This window comes from Rhinolophus sinicus, chromosome X (assembly GCF_036562045.2).
Source record: "Rhinolophus sinicus isolate RSC01 chromosome X, ASM3656204v1, whole genome shotgun sequence".
Lineage (NCBI taxonomy): Eukaryota > Metazoa > Chordata > Mammalia > Chiroptera > Rhinolophidae > Rhinolophus > Rhinolophus sinicus.
In genome coordinates this window covers 52,738,895-52,761,011 of record NC_133768.1, presented here as the reverse complement: position 1 = coordinate 52,761,011, position 22,117 = coordinate 52,738,895, and the positions used below count along the sequence as shown (strand labels likewise).

At 37.5% G+C, this 22,117-nt stretch overlaps 1 protein-coding gene across 1 annotated transcript in view; it reads right to left on the bottom strand.

The window, feature by feature from the left end:
• LOC109437909 (uncharacterized) overlaps positions 1-22,117 on the bottom strand; it is a 65,489-nt gene that overhangs the window by 5,128 nt on the left and 38,244 nt on the right. The window contains exons 5-6 of the mRNA XM_019717431.2: positions 4,359-4,417; positions 3,630-3,768 (exon numbers count right to left, since the gene is read on the bottom strand). Coding sequence (XP_019572990.2) covers positions 3,630-3,768; positions 4,359-4,417 — 198 coding nt within the window. The remainder of the gene's footprint in view (positions 1-3,629; positions 3,769-4,358; positions 4,418-22,117) is intronic.

Genomic DNA, 22,117 nt, shown 5'->3' with positions numbered 1-22,117 from the left:
AGAATCCAATTTTGACTATATATGTATAATTACCAGTGAGTTTTATGCTACCTTTTAATTTTTTATGAAGTTAAGTAGTGTCCCTTTATTTCCACACAAATAACTCCCTTTTTAGCACATCTTGTAACACAAGTTTGGTGGTAATGAATTCCCTCAGCTTTGGTTTGTTTAGGAAAGTCTTTATCCCTCCTTTACTTCTGAAGGCAGCTTCTCTGGGTATACAATTCTTGGTTGACATTTTTTTTCTTTCAATATTTTAAATATATCATTCCATTCTCTACTGGCCTGAAAACTTTCTGCTGTGAAATCTGCTGATAGTCTTATGGGGGTTCCCTTCTATGTAAAGTCACTTTTTACTCTTGCTGCTTTTAAAATTCTGTCTTTGTCTTTGACTTTTGACAATTTAATTTTAATTTGTCTCAGTGTAGCTTTATGTGGATTCTACCTATTTGGATCCTTTAGGCCTCATGGATCTGGATGTCCATTTCGCTCCCCAGGTTCAGGAAGTTTTCAGCCATTATTGGCTTAAATATATTTTCTGTCTTTTTTTTTTTTTTTTTTCTCTTCTCCTTTTGAAATTCCCATAATGTGAATATTGTTTCTTTTTATTGTGTCCCATAAGTCCGTTAGGCTTTCTTCACTTTTTTTTTCATTCTTTTTTCTTTTTGCTCCTCTGACTGGATAATTTCAAATTTCCTGTCTTCCAGGTTGCTGATTCTTTGTTCTGCATAGTCAAGTCTGTTTTTGAAACTATTGAATTCTTCAGTTTAGTTATTGTATTTTTCAACTTTAGGATTTCTGGGTGGTTTTTTTTTTTTTTTTTTTTTAATGGATTTTATTTCTTTGTCGAACTTTTCATTTGGTTCATACATTGTTTTCCTAATTTCACTTAGTAGTCTGTCTGTGTGTTCTTGTAGTTCACTAAACTATCATAAGAGGATTATTTTGAATTCTCTGTCTTACTGTTCATAGATTTCCATTTCTTTAGGGTCAGTTATGGTTATGGGAGCTTTATTAGTTTTCTTTGGTGATGTCATATTTACCTGATTTTTCATTACCCTTGATTCCTTATGTTGGCATATTCATATTTGAGTAATCAGGCTCCTCTTCCAGACTGTATAGGTTTGCTTCGGCAGAGACAGACCATCACCAGTCATATCAGTTTGGGTTTCTGGGCATGTCTTCTGGTAGAGTCCTTAGGCAGGTGGTGCCTCTTATTATGGCCTATTTTGGGGCAAGACAACAGTTCGAGCTCTGAGGTCAGGGGTGGGGTGTGTGCCACTGACTGAGAATAGTTGGATAGGATTGCTGGCTTAGTTCCCTACCCAAGTGAGTCTGCAGGATGGGATCCATGGTTGCCTAGATTCTCTGGTCAGGCTTATTAGATAGGACTGGTTACTATATCCTGTAGTAAATGGGGCTATGAATTAGCTTCCCTGCCCTGGCAAGACAGCAGGACAGGACCCAGGGTTTATATGTGTCATTGTTTGTGTACTAAATTTTGTAGTCAGATGAAGCCATCAGTTTTGCTCTGTAGATGGAGAAAGCCACAGGCTATGCTCTCTGTTCAAGTGCCACTGTAAGCAGGGCTGTTGGATAGGCTATGCAGCTTTCCATGTGCTCTGGTTCAGTTCCCTTCTCAGGCAGTTTGAACACTGTACTCAGCAATGAGTGGGTCTATGAATTATTTCCCTGGCCCAGGCACAGCAGGAGAAGCAGTTTTTAAGCCAGCAAAGCTCTTTCTTTGTTGTCTTATACCATGCCAACTCACACCCCAAGTTCCCTGACTGAACAGGGCCACTGGCTTTCTCTGCAGGCTATCATCTCTGTCTGCCTGCCTCTTGGCTGGACTACTGCTTGTTTATGTGGCTTCCAGGTGCTCTCACCAGTCCTTCTAGTCAAATGGGGCTGAGAGATACAGTCCACAGTGGGTGGGGCTCTGTCTCAGTTCCTTTCCTGGACAGGACTGAGAAGGGCCACCCCAGGCCTCTCCCACTTTTTCTCAAACAAGCTTTCCAGTCAAAAAGGGCTGACAGCTACCCTCAGTTTTGGATATGAATTAATCCCTCTGCCGGGACATAGCAGGTAAACCCTCCATGCCAGGTACTGTCTTTTCTCTGGGGGCAATCAGCTCCGCCCATCTCTCAGCTGGAGCATTACAGGATACACAGCGTCTAGGTGTTCTCTCCACCTCATCTGGGCAGACGGGGTCAGGAGATACTCTCCTCTGTGGGTGGGGCTGTGATTCAGCAACTTGCCTGGGTGTGAGAAAACCAGGCTCTAGGGCCAGCAAAACTCCTTCTTTGAGGATCCAAACAGGCAAACATGTGTTCCATGAGTTCCCTGGTCAGAGTGCACCACTAACTTGGTTCTGCAGATAAACAAAACTGCTGGTTGGGATTACTACTTGGAGACTGCAGGTATGAAGTGTCTGCCAAGATAGGTGTGCTGCTGTTAATATGTCTTATAACTAGAGATCTAGCGATCAGCATTAGCTTGAGCAATGTACTATGTAAAGTATTATTTAAGTAAACTAAAACACAAAATAGCAGTTACCTTGTTAAATTATCATGATTTAATGATTCTATTAACATAAGACCAGTCTGACCTTTGAGTTAGTTTCATGACATTTAACCAGTTTTCTTTTGATCTCTGATCTCCTTTCTAAAGATTGCAAATTTAAGTATATATACATATATGTATATATAGTATATTAACTCATATGAAGTATTATATATACCATAACTTTGACTATTATTTCTCATCTGATTCATATATACTTATATAACATTATATTATACAATGTCACATTATATATAAAGAAGATTAATACCCATGAAATATTATATATGAGGTCTGACAATTAAGTTTGCAAACTTGTCGAAATGATGTTGCTAACCTTTTTTGATATCAGAGGGATTATTCATTATGAATTGGTACCAACTGGACAAACAGTTAACCAAGTTTACTATTGGAAGTGCTAAAAAGGCTGCGTGAAAAAGTTAGACGATCTGAGCTTTTCACCAACAATTCACAGCTCTTGCATCACGACAATGCACCAGCTCACATGGCACTGTCTGTGAGGGAGTTTTAGCCAGTAAACAAATAACTGTATTGGAACACCCTCCCTACTCACCTGATCTGGCCCCCAATGACTTCTTTCATGACCTGCAGATAATGCAAATATTAAAAGGAAGACATTTTGATGACACTCAGGACATCAAGGGTAATAATACGATAACAGGTCTGATGGCCATTCCAGAAAAAGAATTCCAAAATTGCTTTGAAGGATGGACTAGGCTCTGGCATCAGTGCATAGCTTCCCAAGGGGAGTACTTTGAAGGTGACCATAGTGATATTCAGCAATGAGGTATGTAGTACTTTTTCTAGGGTGAGTTTGTGAACTTAATTGTCCTGCCTCATATACTGTACCTTTGACTAATATTTCTTAATCCCATGTTACAAAATGAAATAGTGATAGTGAGTCTTATAACCTTAACTTTCCACATTTTTATCTGTACTGATTCTGTCATATAATTTTGTTATAACAAAATCTTATCATCATGTTACCTTTATTTGAATTATGGTGATGATAACCATATATAGAAATTGAAATGCATGATACATACAGAGAATGGCTTCGTGTGCGTAGATGAAGAATACTTGTTCCCATAAGTTGTTTCAGGTTTAGCTGTTCCCGGAAAGCCATCCCAATAATTAGACAGATAGACGTAAGGACTGTCCTCTTTGGGCTCATGAATCATAAAGCTATTTTAAATGAAAAATAAAAATAAGGTACTTTAAGTTACTTAAAAAATCAGACACATAGTGTTGTGTTATGGTGAAATAAATTGTTCTCACTATATTTTATGGGAAGCGAGTAAATTAAATCATCCAGAAGTCACATTAGATTGATATAGCAGCTATAACAAAACAATGGCATCCTTATAAAACCAAGAAAACCATTCTCCTTTTATTCTATTTCTAGCTAAAATTAGGGTTTTTGTTAGGGAATATTTCCTATGTTCCTTCTCAGAATATCTGAGAAATTACTGTGATACTTAGATAAAATGAAGGAAGAACAATTAAAAAAAAATCTTACAAATTACTTTTGGTCAGTGCTGACTTTTTTCAGGAAATGTGTTAAAGAGTTATCTTCTGCTCTAGCATAAACACAAGTAGATATGCATAATTAGAAACATTGTTATCTCTTACTATGCTCTTCCTTTCTGCTATGCCACCTCCTACTAAAAAATAAATACTTAAAACTCTACTAAAATTATTTCCAAATAAGATCCCACTTTCTTTCTTTTTCAGTAGTTACAAGCTTTCACCTCCCTTTTAAATAGATAGCTTACTTGTGATTTCTTCCAGAGGACTCTGGTGGTGGAGATACAGGGCTTCTGGGAAGGACACTCTGAAGGGATGTCCAGGGATTCGTCACATCATTTTTTTTTTTAAGGAATAGAGGAAAGGGTTAACCATGATTTTAAGGAAATTTGAAATACAATAGCTCACATTGATTCTACATGCTAAATATCTAAATGTCAAGATATTGCCAGGCCTGATCTTAAAAAATGACAACCAGAGGGTAAGGGGGGTGAGGGGTGGGAGATGAGGGTAAGGGGGATCAAATATATGGAGAATGAGAACTGACTCTGGGTGGTGAACACACAATGGGATTTATAGATGATGTAATACAGAATTGTACACCTGAAATCTATGTAATTTTACTAACAATTGTCACCCCAATAAATAAAAAATTGACAAAGGTATTGCTAAAAGGCAAATGTTTAGGTATTACAATGATAACTTTGTAAGTCTCTCCCTTCCCCTCCTCTCCCCCTGCCTACTACCAAGAATGGAGAATGGCTTACTTAAGGGGAAATGCAAATGGAAGATTTATTTCAGCTGCCACTGTAAGCATTATGTGACCCTTTCAGCCAAAAAGATTAAATATGAATCCCACTTCCCATTGTCACTGTGTGTAAAACATCCCCAGAGAAAACACAGTCCACAAAAGTAACTTAGGTATGGAACAAGTAGGGTGGATATAGAGAAACTACATCATCAAACAGCCATGGCATACTGCAAAGAGTTTTGGAGGGAAGCTAATACGTACAATTCAGTTGATAAAGACTTGGTGCTTAAAGACCATACTTTGAGTAAGTGTAGCAAAAAGTAAATTGGTAATATGGAACTGAGGCAAGAAATTGTCATTTTAACACAGACATGAGGCATGGAACAATGAATCCAGACCAGACCTACCCAGAGCCTATTTTTATAGCCACACTATAAGAATAGGGTGGGTATAAGAATAGGTGGGTACAAAACATTGTGACATGGCCACTTTGATGGAGCCTTAAAATCAAGGATATTTTTACACAGTTACTTTGATAGAGATATTCTGACATGGGGAAATTTGATGCAGACTATAAAATAATCCTTTGTACTTTCTGATTAAAAAAAATTAGTAGTATGTGAAATATACACCATGACTCATCCCAAAGTTTTAATTCATGTCAAAAATCACCCCTGGGGACTGGTTAATCTGGAATTGGTAATAATGTCAATGATAAAGTTTGTGTCAAAGATAAAGGTTAGGTATCATCTGGAAAGATGAACTAATACAAACAGGAAGAATGAGACAGACCTAATATTTCACCTCTGTTGTTTAAATATCTTTCTTTTGTTTTCAGGCTTTCCTTTTCTGCTTTGATTTCATGATCTTTTAAAAATAAAACAAAAAACCCACAACAAAACAAAAAAAGAAAACCATGACTATTGAATGTGTGATTTCAGTAAAGCTTGGCAAGAAAATTTCACTTGTGTCTATAGCCAGTCTCTCTGATCTCTGCTTCCTGATGTCATTGTAGACCAAATAAAGGGTTCCCGAACATTCTGTACAGAAGATCTTAAAAGCGGCCACCTTTCCTTCCATGGTGGACTTAATTTCATTGGTCCAGCCCTTTTTCTCTAGCAGGCATAAGAACAGTATATATCTGATGTGATGGAAAGAAGCCTATCTAAAATTTGGATTTGAGGGCCATAAACCAGATTCTCTAGCTTCAGCAGCATGCTATATTGAGAAGGATCCCATGGGAAGCAGTAGGGGAGTCTCAGCATATAGGGGGTCTGTTCTGTACGTTACATTTTTCCAGTTTATCTCTAATTTAAACTCATTAATCCAGATCTAGCCCTTGATTTCAACTAGCTAGATGTAGAAAAGTGTCTCAGGCAGAACCAAAGAGTAGAAAATTATAAAGTAGAAGGCAGGGCCAGACTAACATGATGAGATTTTTTTTTTGAAATCAGGCCCTAAGGGTAGTGGTGATGATAGTGTGGCATGCTATTCTTAGGAGCACTTGGGGGTTCAGAAAAAAAATAGCAGCTAGCTACTGAAGACAATTTTCTCCAGAATCAGTGGCTGTTTTCAGATCCTTGAAGTATGGTGACCATATAATTCATTGTCCAAACAAGAACATTTACAAGTGTGACAGGAGGAGCTGTTAAGTATCAGATTGGAACAACTGACAGAAAGTGGGACTATCCTGGTCACCCTACCTTGAAATCACTGCTGTTGGACCCAAAGCCTCCCCATGTTTTTCAGAAATGCAGTCAATGTGGCTTCCACTTTTTCCATCAAAAGAAATTCCTCTTCCATATCTTATTTCAGAAAACCCTGAAACACCCTACTTGGTGTAACATAGGCATAATCATTGATTCCACTGTTTGGCACCCACAATGAGGTGAATGATGTGAGAGTGTGGGACAGATGTGTTCAGTATAGCATTAAACCATGTTCCAGCTTGACAATTTCAAAGGACAAAGAAAAAGCCATGTGGAGGGGCCCATTAGGACATTATAACTATGGTAAAGTCAGCATATTTCTATTTAAATGTATGACCAAAGAGCAAAACATCATCTAAGGGTTGGGAAAAGTAAAGAAATCAACAGAAGTGTCTGGAACTATCTGATGACATTCCAAAGAGCAAAAATTCTGTGTGCAGTAAGTCACACAGGTCCATCTACTCTCTCTAGGACAGCCTGACTAGGTGCTCCTTGTATCGGGAGTCACTGACCAAGTAGTTGTCCTATTCATTCTCCTTTCCAATACCAATAAAGTTTTACCAATTGTTACAGATTAAGGTTATATCTGCGGCAGTAATACTTAGAACCAGGATTAGACTACAACATGGAGAGCTGAATATAAGTTTCTCAGATGAATTTTAGGTTTTAAAAATGTATGATAAAATATTTCCAAAGGGCTCAACAGCACTGCCTGGCCCTCCTACAATTCCCTAACTAATTAATTCTCCTACTCTCTGAGACAGGCATTCCATCACATGCGCCTTCCACAAACTTCCAACTTCATGTTCTTTATTCCCAGTTTGATGACTTCACTTCTTATTTCACTAAGAAAATAGAAATGATCAGAAGGGAACTATTTCATTCTCCCATCACAAAATTTACAAACCTACCTGCATCTGTATCCACCTACTCGTACTCTATTATGGATAAGCATTGTATCAAAGACCAATGCCTCCAAATGTGCTCAGGATCCCTCTTCTTGCTCTCCCAAGGACTTTATAAAGGCAATTATTCCCATTCTACCCTATCACGTTTTTTCCCCCTCTACTGGATCATTCCTATTAATATACAGATTTGCTTTACACAAAACTCTCTTAACTCCACATTATCTCTCAGCTGCTGCCTCATTTTGCTGCTTCCTATCACTATAAAATATTTCAAAAAAGTTGTCTGCCTTCATTACTATAACCACTCCCTCACTTCTCTTTCACTTTTCTTTTTTATACATTAATTTAATAGGGTGACATTGGTTAGTAAAATTATACAGCTTTCAAGTGTACAGTTCTATAATACATCACCATATATTTGACCCCCTTTTCCCTCATCTACCACCCCCTCTCCTCCCTTACCCTCTGGTAACCACTAAACTGTTGTTTGTGTCTATGAATTTTTGTTTCTTTCTTTGTTTATCTTGTTACTTTGTTGCTTTCAATTTTACAAAACTGTCACTTTTTAATACATGCCAACCTTGTTTCTGTCCCCACCATTCTGCTGAAACAGCTCTTGTCAAGGTTACCAACCACCTCATGTTGCCAAATCCAATGTTATTTCTCTGTCTTCATCTGACTTTATCTCTCAGTAACATTTATATAGTGGAGCATTCCCTAATTCTTGAAATACTTCCTTTTCTCTTTGTTTCCATGATACCACACTCTCCTGTTTTTTTCCTATTGCTCTGTATGATCTATCCCAGTTCCTTTTGCTGGCCTAGCTTCTCCTTTGCTACCTGATCTCTAAATGTTGGAACACCAGAGAGCTTCTTACTAACCTCCTTTTCCCTCTATCTCTATACTCTATCCATAAGTCCAGTAACATGACTTTAAACAGCACCTATATCCTGATGACCATCAAATTTGTATCTCTAGTCCATACTTGTCTCCTGATGTCCAACTGCCTACTCAAGACCTCCACTTGGATGTATAATAGGCATCCCCAACTAACCATGTCAAAACCAAAATTTTGACACCCCCCCCCAATAAAAAAACCCCTGCTCATCCTTCACTGTTCCTCATCCACCCAGTTGCTCAGCCACCATCCTAGGAGTCATCATTGGTACCTGTCTTTCCCTCATGCCTCATGTCCAATCTATAAGTAAGTTTTGTTTGTTCTGCTTGTAAAATAGATCACTTCTCTTTATCTCCACAGTCACCACCCTAGTTCAAGACATCAGTAGCTCTCTCTTGGACTACTGTCAGATTCTGGACCCTTCTTCCTCCTTCCAGTTACTATTCCCTCCAAACCATTCTCTGCACAGCATTCAGAATCATTCCCAAAGCAGAAAGTCCTCCGCTGTGACTTTCCACTAAACTAACAACAACAACAACAAATGTCTTACCATATCCTACAAAGCCAAGCTTGATCTGCCTACTTCATCAACATTTCAGCCATGTTAAATTATTTGAATACATCAAGCCTCTTTTTCTCTTAGAGTTTTTGAACTTGCTCTTCTTTCTGCTTAGGAAGTTTTTTCCCTGATTTTTTGTATGGAAGGATTTTTCTCCACTTCCAGTCTCAATTCAAATATCACCTCTTCAAGGAACCTTCCCTAACTTTCCCATCTAGTATTGCCCACCCCAAATTCACTGTTATATCACGCTGTTTATTGTACTTACAGAATTTAACACAATATGAAATTATTTATTTTCTTATTTGATTATTGTCTGCCTCTCCCTTTTCTAATGTAAGCTCCAAGCACATAGTAGTCACCCAATAATTATTTTGTTCAATGAATACATTAATAATGGTATCTATCTAATGAACACTACTGGGTACATTTTTATGCTAAAGTCCAAAGAGGATAACATTGGTTCCTCTCATATGGAGTCTGCAATTTCTTTGCTTGACCCTATACTTTAAAGGCCTCTCGATATATCTATCTTGAAAGAACATCAGGCCCTGATGACAAATAATGTGAACAATGAATAAGGCATAATGGGCTCTCAATCAGAACCAGTCTACTGATTATCCGGGATTTTTTACTTCTATATCCTTCTGACTGCCCACCTTTTGGTACCTTGGTACCCTCATAAGGAGAATAAGAATGAGAAATAAAATTTGATACTCAAACTCAATTTGGTTTGTACTAGCAGATCTAATCAAAAGTTGGTATGAGGAAAAGTATTCTAAAGGAAATCGGATTCATTTTTTGATTAGAGATTTAATATATCCATATTTCCTGTTGTCTCACTTCTTAATCAAGACTAAAGGTAATTAAGCATTTAAGATAGTGGTCACCTATCCAGGGAATAAATGTGAAAGACATGGAAGGAAGACAAAGAGATAAGTAGTTTTTCAATCCCCTACTCTAGGATTACTTCAATAATCAGAGAGGAACTGTTGTCACGCAACAGCCTACCCATCTGTCCCCTCGTACCTACCCCAAAAGAAAGGAGAGTCTGTGAGACTAATCCTTTCAGGGACTTTGCTTCACCTTTGGCTTACACCTTATGTCTCCCTGTTTGGCCCCGGAGGATGGCTGGTTAGCCAATGACGAGTAAGATTCCCCACAGGGGGGACAACTCAAGCCAGGCACAGTAGAGTGGGGACCAGCAGGAAAACCCACGGGGTTGATAGAGGTGGGCACAGACCCCCACCTTCCCCCGGCTAAGGAGAGCTTCTGCCTTTGTGGCTGCATTCCTTCCCACAACCTGCTTGGGAGGAGATTCAATGGTGTAATAACATCAGTTCTCCATCTATCCATTTCAGTAAGTTTCAGCATAAAGGTTTTGTCTCTTGGGGAGGTACATCCTGAAATTGACCATTCAGCTGCTTTCAGGCAAGGGTGATTAGTTCAAATCAGTTTCTTAGTATAATGTGTGAAATTCACAGACCTTGGAGAAAACAATGTTGCTTTCTTGTGTGTGCATCAATAAAAGCCACAAGGTGGCCCGATTGGGGGCTGTCAGTCCTTTGAGGCTGTGAGACCCTTGGCCCATGTTTCATAACTTTCTTGATTTCTGTTTCTTGCTTTCTTAACCCTTCACTGCCCCTTCTCGTTCACTCACTGTGTTGCGCTGGATGCGACAAGGAACTGTTTTGTTTCCTGCTTCTTCCTGAAATAACAGGCCTTTCACCCAAAAGAGTGAATCTAGGCTCCTTTTGAGCCCTTTTGGATCAGTTGTGAAGTGAATTTTAACTTTCTCAATGTTCTTTAATTCATGCTAAACTGGCCTGTGAAACTTAGAGAAAAGTTTCACACTGATTGGGGAAAAAAACAAAACACATCCATAAAAACATAGAAAGTATATATAAAAGGAGTTGAAACAGTTCATTGAGAGCACAACTTAAAACAAATCAACTATGTAGTAACACACACTGCAGTCTTAAACTTGGCCTTTAAAACCAGAATATTAGTCTTAATTTCCTTAAAAGTTTAATGTGAATTAACACTCTCTAGGCTAAGTTTAAATTCTCTCTAGCCAGAAGCACAGAAATATAATGAGATTGAGTATTTTAAAGTTTTGAGGAATACATTTTCTTACTGTTGCTCTAAGTCACACATACACATAAAATACACACATGCACACACAAACACACATTTATGTGAGTGTGTTGGAAGCTGCATTAAAATGCAGTCACCACCATTGGGTTCTATTTAGTATCATGAAACAGTACCTGGAGGCATTGTAAACCAGAAAGAGTGAGTGCATCTGCCAAAGGTACACATTTTACAACTGTTGAGTAAGTGAAATCCTCAGAGAATCTGAGTCATGTTATTCACAGTTTCCTCTAGTGGCACTACACCGAATAGACAGACCATATGTCTTAACATTTTACAGGGATAACACTGACTTCATATGACTTTTTTCACTTGATCTTAGCCAAAAGGCCGAGAAGCGATATATGACTTTTTTAAATAATGGAAAATTGCTAAATGTATTACCTAACTAGGATTTCATCCTTGTGTAACAAATACAAAGATGATTTTTGAAAACAGTGCCTCCAATAAGCAGCTAATATCCAAAATATGCAAGGAATACATACAACTCAACAACAAAAAAACAAACAACCCAATTGAAAAATGGGCAGAGGACCTGGAGAGACATTTCTCCAAAGAGGACATACAAATGGCAAATAGACATATGAAAAAAAATGCTCAACATCACTAATCATCAGAGAAATGCAAATAAAAACCACAATGAGATATCACCTCACCCCAGTTAGAATGGTTATTATCAACAATACAAATAGTGGTAAGTGTTGGAGAGGATATAGAAAAAAAGGAGCCCTCATACACTGTTAGTGGGAATGCAGATTGGTGCAGCCGCTGTGTAAGGCAGTGTGGAGGTTCCTCAAAAAATTATGAATAGGGGCAGCCAGATGGCTCAGTTGGTTGAAGCATGAGCTCTGAATAACAGAGTTGCTGGTTCGATTCCCACATGGGCGAGTGAGCTGTACCCTCCACAACTGGATCGAAGGACAACAACTTGGAGCTGATGGGCCCTGGAGAAAAACAATGTTCCCCAATATTCCCCAATAAAAAAAAAAAAAAACTAAAAAAAAAAAAAAAAAAACCACACGAATAGAATTACCATATGACTCAGCAATCCCTCTCCTGGGTATCTACCCAAATAATCTGAAAACATTCATCCATAAAGACTAGTGTGCTCCAATGTTCCTTGCAGCTTTATTTACGGTGGCCTAAACATGGAAACAACCAAAATGTCCTTCGATAGATGAATGGATAAAGAAGTTGTGGTATACATATAGAATGGAACACTATTCGGTGGTAAGAAAAGATGAAATAGGACCATTTGTGACAACATGCATGGTTCTTGAGATAATACTGCTAAGTGAAATAAGTCAGACAGAAAAAGTAGAGAACCGTATGATTTCACTGATATGTGGTATGTAAACTGAAAACAAAAGAACAAGACAAACAACTGAAAGAACAAAAACTTATAGACATAGACAATAGTTTAGCCGTTACCAGACGGTAAGAGGAGAAAGCGGAGAGGGGCTCTAGAAGAGGGTAAATGGAGTCCAATATATGTTGATGGAAGGAGAACTGACTCAGAGTGGTGAACACACAATGTGAGCTATAGATAATGTATTACAGAATTGTACACCAGAAATCTATATAACTTTACTAACAATTATCGCACCAATAAACTTTAATTTAAAGAAAAAAGTAATACAAAGATTAAAATAAAACTACAGAATAAAATTTTTTTTTCGAGATTAGTATTAAAATGGCGGCGTGAGGTGAGCCTCTGTACATCTCCCCTGGAATTTACAACTAATCAAACAACTATAACTCCACAAAGGACTACTTCCACAGCAGACAGGCAAGACGAAGAGGCCCACTACTGAATTCACCTAAAGGTGGGCGAATCGCATGAGCAAGGGGAGGAGAGAGGGGAGAAGTGCGAAGACGGAGCAGCGCAGGCGCAGGACGCAGACCTAGATCAGTGTCCTAACTCGCTGCATCCCGAACTACCACAGCTGTGGGAGAGGGAACTACTCGGACTACTAGGGCGCCGTTTCTGGCCCACAGGACTGAGGGGATAGCATATAACATGGCTGAAACCAACGCTCACAGCAGAGACCTCGGAGAAAAGACTGAGGGAAGAAGGCTGAAAATAGAGGTTTAAGGCCTCACTGCCAGCAGAGAACGGAAGCCTTAGGCACTGAGACTAGCACCCCCTCCCTACCATCCCAGAGCTTGCCCTGCCCCCACATGCCCGGTGCTAGAAGTGGAACACTAGCAGTGTCAGATCAAAAGAACAGAATATTTGCTGTTCTGAGAACTGTAGACCACAGATACAGATTCGCAGCCCAACTAGTTACAGCAAAAGGAAGGGAGCTGCGGAAGCAGGACAGGATGTGGTGATAGTCGCCACCATAGCTCTGGGCCACCTCTGACAACTCACCCTACACCTGTCACCACCTATCTGGTCAGATCCCTTCAGGAGAAAACAGAACTGCTGAAAACATGCTTGCTCTAAATCTAGTGCAGGAAGAGATTTGGAACTTCAAAATCTCTCTGCAAACCCACATGGACACTGCGCCCTGTGATCCATGTGAACTATTAACAAAGGAGTAACCCATCTCCCAGGGAATCCCCCCATTGTGTGAGAAGCAGGAATAGTGCAGAGAAAACATAGTACTACAGTGTGAAAGAGCGAAAAAAGGCTGCAGTTGGAGAGAAAATAAAACATTCTACCAACAAGTACTGGAAAACAAAAGAAAGACCTCTTCCTATCAACCTGTTGCAGAAGCCACTCCTATAGACGTCTAGGAAGAGAAATAATAAATCAGTAATTGCCATGAATAACCAAGGCAACAAGACAGCTCAGAAAGAAAGTGAAAAGTCTCCAGAAAAGGAACTTAAAGATATGGAAATATGTGACTTAAATGACAGAGAATTCAAGATTGCAGTTCTGAAAAAATTCAATGAGATGCAAGAAAACACAGAAAGGCAGTTTAATGAACTCAGAAACACAATCAAAGAACAACATGAGCATTTTACAAAAAGAGATTGAAATTTAAAAAAAGAAGCAAATAGAATTTCTGGAGATTAAGAACTCAATAGAAGAAATTAAGAATGAAATAGCCAGCTTAGGTAGTAGAGTTGACCAGATGGAGGAAAGAATCAGTGACATCCAAGATAGAAACCTGGAAATGACACAGATGGAAGAAGAAAGAGACTTGAGATTTAAAAGAAATGAAAGAACTCTGCAAGAACTTTCTGACTCCATCAGAAAGAACAATATAAGAATAATGGGCATACCAGAAGGAGAAGAAAGAGAGAAGGGAACAGAGAATATATTCAAACAAATTGTCGATGAGAACTTCCCAAACTTGTGGACAGAACTGGATCCTCGAATCCAAGAAGCAAATAGAACACCTAATTACCTCAATCCCAACAGGCCTTCTCCAAGGCACATTGTATTGAAGCTGTCTAAAATCAACGACAAAGAAAGAATCCTCAAGGCAGCCAGGGAAAAGAAGACGGTAACCTACAAAGGAAAGCCCATTAGATTATCATCAGATTTTTCAGCAGAAACTCTACAAGCCAGGAGGGAGTGGAACCAAATATTCAAACTATTGAAAGAGAGAAATTATGAGCCAAGAATAATATATCCAGCAAAGATATCCTTTAGATATGAAGGAGGAATAAAGACCTTTCCAGACATACAGAAGCTGAGGGAATTTTCTAATACACGACCTGCACTACAAGAAATACTAAAGGAGGCTATTCGACCACCATCAACAGGGACAATTTGTGGCAACCAAAACAATAAAAGGGGAGAGTAAAGGCCTGAACCAGAATATGGGAATGGAGAAAGAAGTCGTGCTGAAGAAAATGGAATACTCTAAATATCAAACTTTCTTTTACATAAACTTAAGGGTAACCACTCAAAAAAATCCAGAACTGAAATATATACTGTAATAAAAGAAGAAACAGAGGGAAACATCATAGAATACCACCACACAGAAATAATAGACAACAACAAAAAGGCAAAGAAACAATGGAGACACAGCCTTACCAGAAAACTAAAGATAGAATGACAGGAAATCCTCACATATCAATAATCACCCTAAATGTAAATGGACTGAACTCACCAATAAAAAGGCACAGAGTAGCAGATTGGATCAAAAAACTAAACCCAACCATATGCTGTCTCCAAGAGACACATCTCAGCTACAAGGACAAGCATAGACTCAAAGTGAAAGGGTGGAAATTGACACTCCAAGCAAATGGTACCCAGAGAAAATCAGGTGTAGCCATAATGATGTCAGATGAAACAACTTCAGGGTGTAAAAGATAACAAGAGACAAAGATGGACATATCATAATGGTAAAGGGGACTACACAACAAGAATACATTACAGTCATCAATATTTATGCCCTCAATCAGGGAGCACTCAAATATACTAAGCAACTACTAACAAAACTAAAGGGAGAAATTGACCAAAACACAATTATACTAGGGGACTTAAATACATCATTGACAGCTATGGATAGATCATCCAAACAGAAAATAAATAATGAAATAGCAGCCCTAAATGACACATTAGATGAAATGGACATAATTGACATTTATAGAGCACTTCATCCTAAAACATCAGACTATACATTCTTTTCTAGTGTACATGGAACATTCTCAAGGATAGACCATATATTGGGACATAAAATCAGTCTCAGCAAATTTAAGAAGATTGAAATCATACCAAGCATATTCTCTGATCACAAGGCTTTGAAATGGATATCAACTGCAAAAAGAAATCAGGAAAAAAACACAAATACATGGAGATTAAACAACATACTTTTAAAGAACGACTGGGTCAAAGAAGAAATTAGAGGAGAGATCAAAAGATACATAGAAACAAATGACAATGAAAATACATCCTACCAAAATTTTTGGGATGCAGCGAAAGCAGTTTTAAGAGGGAAATTTATATCATTACAGGCCTATCTCAAGAAACAAGAAAAATCCCAAGTAAATACCTCACGTTACACCTTAAAGAATTAGAAAAAGAAGAACAAGTGAAACCCAAGGTCAGCAAGAGAAAGGAAATAACAAAAATCAGACCGGAACTAAATGAAATAGAGAACAAAAACACAATAGAAAAAACTAATGTGACAAAGTGCTTGTTCTTTGAAAAGATTAACAAAATTGACAAACCCTTGGCTAGACTCACTAAGATAAAAAGAGAGAAGACACTAATTAACAAAATCAGAAATGAAAATGGGGAAGTTATCACAGACACCACAGAAATACAAAGGATCATCCAAGAATACTATGAAGGACTATATGCCACCAAATTCAATAACCTAGAAGAAATGGACAAGTTCTTAGAAACATATAGCCTTCCAAGGCTGAACCATGAAGAACTGGAAAATCTAAACAGACCGATCACCAGTAACGAAATTGAATCAGTCATCCAAAACCTTCCCAAAAGCAAAAGTCCGGGACCAGATGGCTTCACTAGTGAATTCTACCAAACCTTCAAAGAGGATCTAATACCAATCCTGCTCAAACTCTTCCAAAAATTGAAGAAGAGACAGTACTCCTAACTCATTTTATGAGGCCAACATTACCCTGATACCAAAACCTGGTAAGGACAACAAAAAAGAAAACTACAGACCAATATCTCTGATGAATACAGATGCAAAAATCCTAAACAAAATTCTAGCAAATCGAATACAACAATGCATTAAAAAGATTATTCATCACGACCAAGTGGGGGTTCATCCCTGGGACACAAGGATGGTTCAACATCCACAAATCCATCAATGTGATACATCACATAAACAAAATAAAGGACAAAAATCATATGATTATATCAATTGATGCAGAAAAAGCATTTGACAAGATACAACATCCATTTATGATTAAAACACTTAATAAAATAGGTATAGAAAGAAAATATCTTAACATAATAAAGGCCATATATGACAAGCCCTCAGCTAATCTCATAATTAATGGTGAGAAACTGAAGTCCTTTGCTATACATTCTGGAACACGACAGGGCTGTCCCCCATCACCTCTACTTTTCAACATAGTGTTGGAAGTCCTTGCCCGAACAATCAGGCAAGAGAATGAAATAAAAGGCATCCAAATTGGGAATGAAGAAGTTAAATTGTCACTCTTTGCAGATGACATGATGCTATATATGGAACACGCTAAAGACTCCACCAAAAAGTTATTAGAAACAATCAACGAGTACAGTAAATTTGCTGGCTACAAAATCAATGTACAAAAGTCCATTGCATTCCTATATGCTAACAATGAAATCTCAGAAAAAGAAATACAAAAAACAATTCCTTTTGCAATTGCAGCAAAAAGAATAAAATACCTAGGAATAAACTTAACCAAGGATGTGAAAGACCTATATGCTGAAAACTATAAGACGGTTTTGAAAGAAATTGAAGAAGACACAAAGAAATGGAAAGACATTCCGTGCTCACGGATTGGAAGAATCAACATAGTTAAAATGACCATATTACCCAAAGCAATACACAGATTTAATGCAATCCCCATCAAAATCCCAATGGCATTTTTTAAAGAAATAGAACAAAAAATCATCAGATTTGTTTGGAACCAAAAAAGACCCTGAATAGCCAAAGCAATCTTAAGAAAAAAGAACAATAATGGAGGTATCACACTACCTGACTTTAGCTTGTACTACAGGGCTACAATAATCAAAACAGCATGGTATTGGCAGAAAAACAGACACATAGACCAATGGAATAGAATGGAGAACCCAGAAATAAAACCACATAAATATGGACAGATAATTTTTGACAAAGAAGCAAAAAACATACAATGGAGAAAAGACAGTCTCTACAATAAATGGTGATGGGAGAATTGGAGATCCACAGGAAAAGAATGAAACTGGACTGCTATCTGTCACCATGTACCAAAATTAATTCAAAATGGATCAAAGACTTAAGCATTAGACCTGACACAATAAACTGCATAGAAGAAAACATAGGTACTAAACTTATGGACCTTGGGTTCAAAGAGCATTTTATGAATTTGACTCCAAAGGCAAGGGAAGTAAAAGCTGAAATAAACAAATGGGACTATATGAAACTTAAAAGCTTCTGCACAGCAAAAGAAACCATCTACAAAATAAAGAGGCAACCAGCTGAATGGGAGAAGATTTTTGCAAACAGTGCCTCCGATAAGGAGCTAATATCCAAAATATACAGGGAACTCATGAAACTCAACAACAAAAACAAACAAACAACCCAATTGAAAAATGGGCAGAGGACCGGAAGAGACATTTCTCCAAAGAGGACAGGCAAATGGCAAATAGACATATGAAAAAACGCTCAACATCACTAATCATCAGAGAAATGCAAATGAAAACCACAATGAGATATCACCTCACCCCAGTCAGAATGGCTATCATCAACAAGACAAATAGTAACAAGTGTTGGAGAGGCTGTGGAGAAAAAGGAACCCTCATACACTGTTGGTGGGGATGCAGATTGGTGCAGCCGTTATGGAAGGCAGTGTGGAGATTCCTCAAATAATTACAAATAGAATTACCATATGATCCAGCAATCCCTCTCCTGGGTGTCTACCCAAAAATTCTGAAAAGATTTATACATAAAGACACTTGTGCTCCAATGTTCATTGCAGCTTTGTTTACGGTGGCCAAGACATGGAAACAACCAAAATGTCCTTCGATAGATGAATGGATAAAGAAGTTGTGGTATATATACACAATGGAATACTATTTGTCGGTAAGAAAAGATGATATAGGAACATTTGTGACAACATGGATGGATCTTGAGATTATAATGTTAAGCGAAATAAGTCAGACAGAAAAAGTATAGAACCATATGATTTCACTGATATGTGGTATATAAACCAAAAACAACAAAAAAACGAGACAAACAAATGAGAAACAAAAACTCATAGACACAGACAATAGTTTAGTGGTTACCAGAGGGTAAGGGGGTGAGGGGTGGGAGATGAGGGTAAGGGGGATCAAATATATGGTGATGGAAGGAGAACTGACTGTGGGTGGTGAACACACAATGGGATTTATAGTTGATGTAATACAGAATTGTACACCTGAAATCTATGTAATTTTACTAACAATTGTCACCCCAATAAAAAAAAAAAAACTTTTCAAACCAGATGTCCTCATTTTTAGATCAGAAAGTGCCATTACTATTCATGCATCACCTCTTCTTTTAAATTTTTTCATGAATCAGTGATAAATAAAACAGCACAAAGTTTAGTGGAATGGACTTGAAGATCAAGGGCAAGGGTCTATCATTACTCCTTTTTTATATCTATCTATCTATCTATCTATCTATTTATTTATACATTAAAGTTTATTGGGGTGACAATTTTTAGTAAATTTACATGGGTTTCAAGTGTACAATTCTGTAATACATCATATATCATGTTGTGTGTTCACCACCCAGAGTCAGTTTTCCTTCCATCACCATATATTTGATCCCTTTTACCCTCACTTACCACCGCCATCCCCCCTTACCCTCTGGTATCCATTACTCCCTTTTTAAATCTATGTGTTCTTTTTTTATTATCTATTATTTTTTTAATTAAAATTTATTGGGGTGACAATTGTTAGTAAAGTTATATAGGTTTCAGATATAGAATTCTGTAATACATCATCTATATATCACATGGTGTGTTGACCACTCAGAGTCAGTTTTCCTTCCATCACCATATATTTGATCCCTTTTACCCTCGTCTACCATCTCCTCACCCCTTACCCTCTGGTAACCACTAAATTATTGTCTATGTCTATGAGAAACCATCGACAAATAAAGAGGCAACCAACCGAGTGGGAGAAGATTTTGCAAACAATGCCTCCGATAAGTGGCTGATACCCAAAATGTATAAGGAACTCATACAACTCAACAACAAAAACACAAACAGTAGAATTAAAAAATGGACAGAGGACCTGTATAGACATTTCTCCAAAGACGACATACAAATGGCAAATAGACATATGAAAAAGTGCTCAACATCACTAATTTTCAGAGAGATGCAAATGAAAACCACAATATCACTTCACACCAGTTAGAATGGCTACCACCAACAAGACAAGTAATAACAAGTGTTGGAGAGGCTGTGGTGAAAAAGGAACCCTCATACACTGTTGGTGGGAATGCAGATTGGTGCAGCCACTATGGAAGGCAGTGTGGAGGTTCCTCAAAAAATTACGAATAGAATTATCATATGACCCAGCAATCCCTCTCCTGGGCATCTACCCCAAAAATCTAAAAACATTTATCCATAAAGACATATGTCCTCTGATGTTCACTGCAGCTTTATTATGGTGCCCAAGACATGGAAGCAACCAAAGTGTCCTTCAATAGATGACTGGATAAAGAAGATGTCATATATATACACAGTCAAATACTATTCTGCTATAAGAAAAAGATGAATTAATACCATTTGCGACAACATGGATGGATCTCGAGATTATTATGCTAAGCGAAATAAGTCAGACAGAAAAAGTAGAGAACCATATGATTTCACTGATATGTTGTATGTAAAACTGAAAACAACAAAAGAACAAGACAAACAAATGAAGAAACAAAACTCATAGACATAGACAATAATTTAGTGTTTACCAGAGTGTAAGGGGGGATGGGGGTGGTAGATGAGGTAAAGATGGAAAGATGGAAAGAGAACTGACTCTGGATGGTGAACACACAATGTGTTATATAGATGATGTATTACAGAATTGTACACCTTAAATCTATGTAACTTTGCTAACAATTGTCACCCCAATAAACTTGAATTTAAAAAGAGTAGTAAAAAAATAAAAAATAAAAATTACCATTATAAATTTTTTTTGAAAGTTTTATTGCGGTACAAATCACATACCATAAAATTCTATTTAAAGTGAACAACTCAATGTTTTGTAGTATATTCACAGAGCTGTGCAACCATCACTATAATTTTAGAACAGTTTCATCAACCCCAAAAGAAACTGTGTACCCACTACATTTATTCATTATTTCCCCCAAACACTCTCCTTCCCACCCCTGTCCTAGGCAACTATTAATCTGTCTGACTATACGGATTTGCCTATTCTACATATTTCACATAAATTAAATTATACAATATGTAATCCTTTGTGACTGGTATTTAGCACAATGTAGTCAAGGGCCATCCATGTTGTAGTGTGTATCAGTATTTAATTCCTTTTTTAAACAATAAATATCCCATTCTATTGATATACTACATTTTGTTGATCCATTCATTACTTGATGGACATTTTTAGTTGTTTCTACTTTTTGGCTATTATGAATAATGCTGCTACAAACATTCATGTATAAGATTTGATTGGACATATGTTTTCAATTCTCTTGGGTAAATAGCTAGAAGTAGAATTGCGGATCACATGGTAACTCTATGTTTAACTTTTTGAGAAACTGTCAGATTGTTTTCCAAAGTGGCTGCACCATTTTACATTCCTGCCAGCAGTTGTAAGAGGATTCCAATTTCTCCACTTCCTCGGTAACACCATATTATTGTCTGTCTTTTTGGACATAGCCATCCTAGTGGATGTGAAACAGAATCTCATTTTGTATTTCTCTGATGGCTAAAGATGTTGAGCATCTTTTCATGTGCTTATTGGCCATTTGTATATATTCTTCAGAGAAATGTCTTTGACAGATTTTTAATTAGGTTATTTGTTATTTATCTTGTTATTTTTGAGCTGTAGGAGCTCTTTATATATTCTAGATCCAAGTCCCTTATCAGGCATTTGACTTAGCAAAAATTTGGGGGCTCTCTTTTTTATTTTCTTAATGGTGTCCTTTGAAGCACAAAGGTTTAAATTTTGGTGATTTCCAATTTACCTATTTTTTTTTCTTTCATCACTTGTGCTTTTCTTGTCATATCTAATAAACTATTGCTTAAACCAATCACAAAGATTCACACCTGTTTTTTTTTCTAAGAGTTGTATGGTTTTAGCTCTTAACATTTAGGCCTTTCGCCAATTTTAAGTTAATTATTACATGTGGTGTGATAGGTATCCAATTTCATTCTTTTGGATATGAATATACAGTTGTC